The 9,492-nt window shown below is 35.5% G+C and overlaps 1 protein-coding gene across 2 annotated transcripts; it reads right to left on the minus strand.

Moving 5' to 3' along the window:
* Window positions 1-639: 639 nt before the first annotated feature.
* Window positions 640-9,492, minus strand: LOC111991100 (calcium-dependent protein kinase 20). Of its 2 annotated transcripts, XR_002880734.2 has the most exons (8): window positions 8,062-9,492; window positions 6,482-6,625; window positions 6,223-6,375; window positions 2,995-3,110; window positions 2,422-2,589; window positions 1,578-1,802; window positions 1,212-1,466; window positions 640-1,027 (listed from the first exon to the last, which is right to left on the minus strand). XR_002880734.2 is itself a non-coding variant. In XM_024022879.2 (7 exons), exons 1-7 carry the CDS (start codon window positions 9,074-9,076, stop codon window positions 1,353-1,355), a joined length of 1,935 nt encoding a protein of 644 aa, XP_023878647.2. In that variant the 5' UTR covers window positions 9,077-9,492; the 3' UTR covers window positions 1,067-1,352. The 2 variants fall into 2 exon arrangements, 1 of the variants encoding a protein (XP_023878647.2); XM_024022879.2 differs by lacking the exon at window positions 640-1,027 and having other exon boundaries at window positions 1,067-1,466.

A 9,492-nucleotide genomic window follows, 5' to 3' on the forward strand; every position in this document is an offset into this window, starting at 1 on the left:
CAATTGAGCTACAGTGGGCTTTCATCTTTGAAAGCTCACTGTAGCTCCAATCTTTAAAAAAAAAAATTATTATTTTAATGCTTGTGGTGGAAAAGATAGTTTGTGTAGTTTTTTATTATTTTATTGAGTAGTTTATATTATTTTAAATGAAATAATAAAAAAAATAGAACATTTGATATTAGGTATATTGTAAAATGAGTTGTTAAAATTAATAAAGTGACTTTTTGAAATGCTAAATACTACAATTTTTAAAAGCTTTGATGGGAATGCTCTTAGACGCAAGTCTTTCTATGCATGAGGCAAAAAACTTGGTCCCTATATTTTGGCTCTATTTTCAATTTGAACCCTAAGTTAGCTTTCATTTTGGTTCTTACATTTTTAAACTTGCTGTTTTTAACTTGCTTAACTTGCTATCATTTTGATCCTTGTTGTCATCTCAATAATGGAAAACACATACATGGCTAATGATGGTAAAGTTTTAATATTAGACATTCTCCATTTAGATGACACTAGGGACCAAAATTATAGCAAATTTAAAAATATAAGAAACAAAATGAAAGTTGTCAAAAACTAGATGACCAAATTAAGAATAAGACCAAAATAGAGGAACCAAAATGATGTCTTATAAGCCAAACACAATTTTGAAGGAAAACTTAACTGAAAACACATTATTGTGAAGACTGTGTACATTTCCAAAAACAGGATAGGCCACATAAATCATACACTAAATCACAGAGCAGGTCTAACAACCTTAACTTTCATCACAATCAAATCACCCCTCACAGTTGTAATCAATCTGAAAGGCATGGTCAAAGCAAGTAATGCTTATCAAAAAGAAAAGGTCAAAGTAGCCAATGCAATGCTTATGCCATTCTATGTGCACCATCAAGTATCAGGAACGGATGTGTAGAGAGTCCAGAAACACTTGATAATCCAATTCCATCTACGGAGCATGAGATTTTAAGTCTATAGTAGGAGCTTTCTTTGTGGAATAGAACAATAAAGAACAAATTTACATGTTGGATCCCTTGTAACATAAAAGAAAAGTCACAACAAAAAATAGATATCGATAAACAAGGTTTTGCTATTTAAAGAAGATAAATTAAAATATATATATATATATATATCAACTATTCCAATATAATATAATCAACAGAAAAGTAAAGAGGTAAATACAACAAGAAAATACTAAAATTGGACAGAAAACTCACTTTCTCCAACTCTGAGGCTTGGCTACTCTTTACAACAGTATGCATTTCAAATTCTGTAAAGCTATAAAAGAGCAAATATTAGCTAACACGTAAATATTAACTATCGATTGTGTTGTTGATTTGTCATTCCAGGATCCGGTATTAATGTTTAAAGGCTTCCCTGAATCCAATACTCGTACTATTCTGTAATCCCTTCTTGCCAAAACCAGTGTCTTGCATCATAGCGACAAACTCACTATAATCAATACGCCCATCCTGTAAAGAATGCATGTCACTCAGAAATATGATTTGTACCCACAAGAATTTAGAGAAAGGATGGGAGGGGTAATGAAAATATAACAGGATATTGGTAGGGAAGTCACTTACATTATCCTGGTCAACTTCACTCATTATATCTTCTAGCTGAACATCTTCTAAGCCAAACTGCTCACAGGCCTGTTGGAGTTCATCTGCAGTGATGTATCCACTCCCATCTTTGTCAAAGTATGAGAAGGCTGCAAACAAATGATCTTCCCTCTGGACCTTGTTTAGATGGAGCATAGCTGCTACAAACTCTCTGTAGTCTATGGTACCACTGTTGTCAAAATCTGCCTGAAATGTTTTATAAGAAGAGGGAAGTTTGGTCAAAACAAAATAGAATAGATGAAACTAAACTACTAAGAACTTCAGTGATCCAAGGTGAAAACAAGAGCACTTTATATTTATATAGTTGCATGGACACATGTAGTTATTTATAATTAGACTTGGTCTTCTTAGTCCGTATACTCATTCAAAGCCACCTTGGACAAGTTAAGCTAATTTTGTTATTGTCAGCAAGAAGAACTTAACTTGAACAGAGTAGGGAAATGCAATGCTTTCCAATCAGGTAACTGGTTTGACTACTGAAGCACTCAGTTTTTAGGGGGAAGGGGAACCCTTCTTTCTGGACCATATGATACATGCCTACATTAACTCTCTATGTCAGTACACAAAACCCCACTTTTTCAGGGTCTTGGAGAAGTGATTTGTAGGAAATCTTACCCACGATTCACCCCCCCCCCCCCCCAATTTGTAGGAAATCTTACCCACGATTCCCCCCCCCCCCCCCCAAAAGAGGCTGATTCCTGGACTCAAACCCGCAACCTCTCACTTTTTGCGGAAGGCACTTGCCATCACAAGGCCCAACCTCTACATAAATGCTCTATGCACTTATAAAAAATTTAGCACTTACCGCTTGCATCAATCCATAAATATCAACATCCTTGACATTAGCCCCCACTCTTTCCAAACTGTTTTGCAGTTCCTCGAGGGTGATCTGTCCACTGCTATCTGTGTCTATCATCTTGAACATTTCTTTCAGGCCTGCGATTTCCTCTTCAGACAGGCTTTCAGCAATGACCTACCAAAAAAAAAACAGGACTCATAAGTCTACCTCAAAAATATAGATGATATTGTTGAAAGACCAGAACAAATATTCAGAAGCAAGCATATTTGAACAGCCAGAGCCAATAACAAACTTGTCTTTTTTATTTATCAAGGATCAATAAAACCCAGAATTTTTTTATTGTAATAAGAAATAGAGTAGATATAAAGATATACATTTGCACTATTGCCTAATGAATAATTTCATGACAACCAATTGATGACTAAATAATAATAAAGTATTATATGCTTATATTTTGTGATGAAACATATTCAGAATGAAACAGCACTTTGTCAGACATTTTAATTGAAATAACATTCTAAACTTGATGTGTCTGACACCTAACATAAAATTTTACAGTTGAAGGATTAAGCTACTCACTCTGATGGCTATTTTCTTGAGCTTGTTCATTGCAGAGAATTGCTTCAAGCGAGTTAGAACAGCAGAATCAAGAGGCTTATCAGGAGCAGCACCATCAACCTGAACCCAGGGGTGGCCTGCAGAGGAAAAGAGTACAGTTTAATGCATTGCTATGCCTTAAAACAGAAGAAATGCAGAATGGGTGGCAGTAATTTAAATGACTAAGTGATGTTGAGATCAGCAGCTTTATAACAGATTTTTTGTAATATTATCTATTGCTTCTTAAGTAATTTTAGTTTAAAACTTCTGATATATCTTTAGAATATGTTGCAACAGCCTTTTTCCTATTTTGTTTTCCTAATTCCAGAAATAGAAAACAGTTATGAGCAATCCAAGCCACAAACGAATGTGATTTAAGAGAACAAATATGTCCATTACAGTATATGAGATGACTAATTATTCATTTAAGTTCTTGCATACACTGGATCAGAGAGGATGAGAACAATTTTTTAACACCCAGCACAGTTCATTGCTTCAACCTTATTATAGAATGTATTGGAGAGTTAAGTAAAGGGAAAATAAAGGTTTTGCCCAACATTTAGTTTCTTTCATCATGTCCCACTACCTCTTAATCACATGTTGGAATATTCACGATTGAGTGATGCAGGACAAACCAGAAGTTTGCAATGATAAAATTTACACAACAACAAGCCTTAATCATAAATTTTTGGGATCGGCTATGTATCCTCAACAAATTGATTATGGTCGACCATATTCCTCCATTCTATTCTAATTTTAATTGACACAGGAAACCCTAACTGTCTTATTACAAAAATAACATTTACTTCTATAAATTAAAATACTAATAATCTATTAAACCACAAGGACCTAAAATATTTTTTTTTTTAAAACAACAATTAGCCAATAAAAATACAATTGACTTGCAAAATTAAAATAAATATCTCTTTGTATCTTCCGCATCAATGAGTGGTGTGGTTAGTTAAGTGGCAAATACCACATTAGATAATAATGACAAGAGCAAGGGGTTAATATTACATTGTTCGGTCCAAACTCTTTAGATTAAGTGGTTACCTAACATATTATATGAAGCTCTTACAAAAAGACTCCTCTAGGTGTAAATGTTTAACTCACAAACCCAAAATCCCAACAACGTGAATATAAGTGCCATAGGAGTTTTAGTAGATCAATATAAGCATATAATGAAAACACTACAAAGACTTCTAGTTTGTGAAATATATAGTAGATGGAACCGGGCAGAGAAGGGTCTTTAAACAAAATGGCTAATGTGCATGCTGTTTTTCTGTTATGTCTGTCTTGCAATGTAAAATTAAAAGAGAAAACTAAAATCAATCTTCCATCTTGAGAAACAGAATATACCAACAATTAAAAACAGGGCTCAATAAGCACAAGTTTACAAGCAAAATCAAATCTAGTTTTAAACTTTCAAAATGCATTAATTTATTTAAAAGATTTGACAATATTCTTTGTTCCTCACCTAAGCAAGGGGCGGAGGATAAAGTGACAGGTTTAAATGAATTAGTATTTAACTATCAAACAGTTACAGAGAAAAAAAAAAAAAAGGCAATTCTGGTATTTCCTCCTAACAATTTGGCTCAAAATAAAAAATAATGATGAGTTGTTCATGTGCCCCGAAGGCCAAAATATCATTAGCCACTTCTCAAATGTGCAATCCTCCATGGTATTGACCAATTGATGTATCAAAGACAATCACATGGAATATGATCCATCATTAAAGTTGCTTTGGAGTATGATCCCTCATTGTCTTATGTAGGTAATATAGACGGAGAGGAATACACATACTTTTGAAGGGGATGAAAGGTCGATTCATGAGTTGAAGATTTTCTTCCTTCAGACTTTGTTAGAATGAGCAAATGCTTCAGGTTTCGTTACCTTCATGTCTCTACCTGACATGCTTGATTGTTGTACCTTCATTACTGTTTAGTTTTTTTCTTTGTTGCCTCTTAGCACACTGCCTCCTGTGTGCCCTGTTTCTTTTTTCTTTTCGACCTTTTTCAATTTCAATGAAGTCTATTGCTTATCAAAAAAAAAAAAGACAATCACACTCCACCAGTTATCAAAATGATGCATGATTTCTGAACTCCAAACAGAAAATATGTGCTCTTCTTATTTTCACTTTGTTAAGCAACTAATTGTACAGGTATCAGTTGAAACTTTAGATTAACTTCACTCCATGCATTCTCATTCCACCCCAATACTCATGCATCACACATCACCACCTTAACCCCATGCCTTATTACTCTTATTATTTTAATATCTTATACTAAAATACCCGTCATTTTCTCCCCACTCAGATCAAGTTCTCAACAACCAAGCCCTTAGGCAAGTTGAGAAACTTGTTTTTGAAGCACTTGAATTTTATCAATTTTTGCATCTCCGATCTCATAACCCCTTGTTGCTGCCATGGAACAGAGACAATAGAAACAAGTACCAGCACTGGTGCGCAACTATCAAAGAACATGGGTAAAAAGGGACAAAATTAAATGACACACTCATGAGCACAGATAAAGAAATGTGCAAAGCAATTTATCAGTAAATCTCATTCCAACAGATCATATTTAAGAGTAAATCCAAAGCCTCCAATACTAATAATAATCCTCTTCATATTCTTCTCCAATGATAGTATATCACTGAATCCCCTAGTACAATTCCCAATACAGGTACCAATTAAAAGTTAGTTCAATTAAGCTTCCGAATAGAAAAGGCACAACCTATTATATATTACTAACTAATACTTCAAATACCAAAACAAATAGGTTCTTTCCTTATGAGTAATAATATGGTCCAAACAATATAAAAAAACATTCCCTAAATAAGCATCACTTAAGTTAAAGACTTGCTCCATTCCCATGCTGCCAGCGACCCAGAACTTTACATGGTGATGACGTGATGATTATATGACCCGTGCACTACTACTTCACAGTTTTCCATTTTCAGCAGAAGATAAATTTCATAAATTAGTTAGGAGACGTGTGTGTTTGATTCTACTTTGCAACGAAAAAAAGAAAACAATATAATATATCCAAAGTACTTTCAAATAGCATAACCAAATGGATACCATACAGCATAGCTGCAGTTAAATATAAAGAACTACTAACAAGACATCTCTAACAATATAAAAACAATTTGACAATTATGTCCAATTATAACATAACAAAAAGATCAAGTCACCGAAACATGCATACTCACATAGAACTTCATGGGCTGTCATCCGCTTCTTAGGATCTCTCACAAGCATTCTTCGAACTAGATCCTTTGCACTTTCAGATATACTAGGCCATGGTTCTGATATAAAGTCAAGTTCTCCTTTTAGGACTTGCTCAAATATTCCTTGCTCCGTTTCTGATTCATAACATGACATGGCATACCAATAAATTCGATGTAATTTGATATATGCCTATAAAATGCATATAAAAGACAATGAAACTATTAACCATGAGATCCTCACCATCCCAGAATGGAGGGACACCACTTAGCAAGATATAAATGATCACCCCAGCACTCCAAACATCACATTCTGGACCATAATGCTTCCGCAACACTTCTGGAGCCACATAATAAGGGCTTCCAACCACATCAGTGAAAGTTTCACCTGAGACAATGAATTATTTTATCTAGATCAGACACAGAAAGGACTCAATCTAAAGAGTGTGGTGAAAATCAATGAATGTCAACTTGGTTCAAAGTAAGCAGAGCCAAGAGTGAGACTATATATTTGCTAGCTACAGGAAAATATATCACCTTCAAAAGGGAATATCAGCGATATAAGACATATTGACATGCAACAGCCAATAGTGAGACAAAATAAATGCTAACTATAGCATGGTATTGAACTACTAACATAGGAAATGAAAAATTCATTTGGCATAGTCAACTAATAAAAAATAGAATAAATTTTTGATATATAGATTAATATCCACACATCCTACTAACTGAGATAAGACGAAAATGTAAGCAAAAATAGTATATAGAAACTACACTTTATATGCACACAGTGCAATTCAACAAAAAGACAACTCTGCATGTTATAAATGTTTGATCACTACTCAAAATATTGTCTATTAAAAAAATCTTTCCTGCTCCCCTTTTTCTCTCCTACCCCTTTCCAAGAGGAGCTAATTAAGCTTGTTAAGTTCTTCACAGTCTGGCCATCAACAAAATAACTTTCACTTTAAGAGGAAAATCATGTGTGCAAGAATTTTCATTAACTAGATTTTGATAGTTTGCAGCATGTACTTGCTTTTGTTGTTAACTATTTGCATGTCTAAATGAGGATTTAGGTTGCTTACTGCATTCCCCGATATATTTATCTTACAAGTTATTACAAAGTCAGTTAAGAATAGAAAAACTTTGTTTTTTTTTTTTTTTAATTATTTGAATGGCCATGGCAATTGGCATACAATCATCAAAGTCAATGACCATGATAGACACAAAATTAAAAGAGAGAATTTTACCAAAGTCAATTACTCAGTGCAAACACAAGATATAGATCTCCAATTACTCAGACCCATACACATAGATGCAAAGAGAAGACGACCCAACTTGTGGCCTTTTAGATGTAGCCTGCTATTAGTTGGGCCTAAAGCCTAATCAGTTAATGTTTAGGATTTACTTCTATTTCTTTTATTTGTTATTTTCTTTTCCTTTGGTTTAGGAATTAAATTCTTTTTTCTTACAAGGTTAGTAGATTTATTTTCTATTCCTACTAAGATTATAAATTCGGAACTCTGTTTAAAAACCCAAGGTTCAATAGTGTTTTACAACTTGATTGATTAATAAAATTTCTCTTGGAATCTTCCTAATGGTCTGATGCTGACTGCAACCAACCTTAAGTATTAATTCCTAGTTTAACTTTTCTTATTTTTCTATTCACATTCGTTTTGATTTTGTCCATCATTACCTAACTCCCACATTCATAAACCAGGAATGTTTCCTATATTTTATAACAGCAGGGCCAAGCAACAATCAATAAACAATACAAGAAAGATTCAAAAACACAATTATATACTATATATAAAAAACACATACCTGGTCGAAAGAAAACCGACAGGCCAAAGTCTATTGTTTTAAGTGGCGAATCCTCTTCCTGATTGACAAACAGGAAATTCTCAGGCTTCAAGTCTCTATGCATAACACCCAAAGAATGACAGGCTTCAACAACCCCAACAATTATCCTAGCAAGCTCAGCTGCCTTTCTCTCAGTATAATGCCCCTTCTGTATAATCCTATCGAAAAGCTCCCCGCCCGCGCAGAGCTCCATAACAACATGAACAGCAACAGCATCTTCATAAGCACCCAGGATTTGAATCACGTTGGGGTGACCAGCTAAGTGATGCATTATCTGAATCTCTCTCCTGACATCCTCAACATCTTCTTCACTAGTCAATTTTCGCTTCGCAATGGATTTGCAAGCGAACTCTTTATTGGTGCCTTTCTCTAAACACAAAAAGGTAATGCCAAACTGCCCCTGTCCTAACTTCCTCCCCAGCGTGTATTTCTCCTTCAAATTCTCCGTTTTCCTACCCAACACAGACTCCATCTGCAGTCCTGCACTCGACACCCGCTTTATATGCGTTGGCTTCTTTGGCTTCGCCGGCGCCTCCTCCTCCCTCACTTCAGCCGCAGGGGCAACCACCGGAGCCAACGCGGGGGCAGTCACCACCGGAACCATCTCTGGAGCCGCCGCAGCCACCGCAGGCTTATCAACCGGTTTTTCTTTTTCTATTTCTATTTTTATTTCCTTTTCTTTTTCCTTCTCCTTCTCGGGTTCGGGTTCGTTGTCGATTTTTACCGGCTCGGGCGGCGTGCTCTGAACACGCATTGGAGGCTCGGCAGCTTTCGGAGTATCGGCAACGACGGCGGCGGTGGTTTTGGGTTTGGGTTCGGGTTCGGGTTCGGGTTCGGGTACGGGTTCGGAGGAATTGGTGGGAGGAGGAGGAGGAGGAAGGCGGTCTTCCGGTGGCCGGGTTCGCCAAACCGCCGCAGTAACAGTTTGTAAGAATCCATTAGCACCGAGACTTGGACCTACACATGTGTTCCCCATCAATCTCTCTCTCTCTATCAATATCTTAATCTAACATTCTCTCTCTAATTTCCACTAATTTCAATTTATCAAACTCAGAAACCCTAATTTTGCTTCCATCAAAAATGCCGTAGATCTCAAATTTCTAAAAGTAATTAGAGATTCTACGAATGACAAAAAAAAAAAAAAAAACGAGAAAAAAGAAGATAAATTTTAGGATAAATGAACGGAAATAAATAATGCTGATTGTGTGGCAACGATAGAGGAGGGAGCAAAGTGGATTTGAAGAAGAAGAAGAAGGTGGTGGTGGTAATGATGATGATGAAAAAATGAAGGGGACGACATGTCCAGGTTGGTTAGGTGTGAGAGTGGGAGAGATTTGCGCTTTAAAGGAATATTCATTAATTTCAAGTTTAAAGTTTTAAACTAATGAGTCT

Source organism: Quercus suber, unplaced genomic scaffold (genome assembly GCF_002906115.3).
Source record: "Quercus suber isolate HL8 unplaced genomic scaffold, Cork oak 2.0 scaffold_732, whole genome shotgun sequence".
NCBI classification, from domain to species: domain Eukaryota; kingdom Viridiplantae; phylum Streptophyta; class Magnoliopsida; order Fagales; family Fagaceae; genus Quercus; species Quercus suber.

What these genes read in the sequence shown, in the direction of transcription:
- LOC111991100 (XM_024022879.2), bottom strand. Translation starts at nt 9,076, where the DNA reads ATGGGGAACACATGTGTAGGTCCAAGTCTCGGTGCTAATGGATTCTTA. An exon ending in TCAAGAAAATAGCCATCAGA is followed by an intron (nt 2,590 to 2,994) that starts GTGAGTAGCTTA and finishes TTTTTTTGGTAG; the next exon opens with GTCATTGCTGAAAGCCTGTC. An exon ending in TTTATGGATTGATGCAAGCG is followed by an intron (nt 1,803 to 2,421) that starts GTAAGTGCTAAA and finishes AAAACATTTCAG; the next exon opens with GCAGATTTTGACAACAGTGG.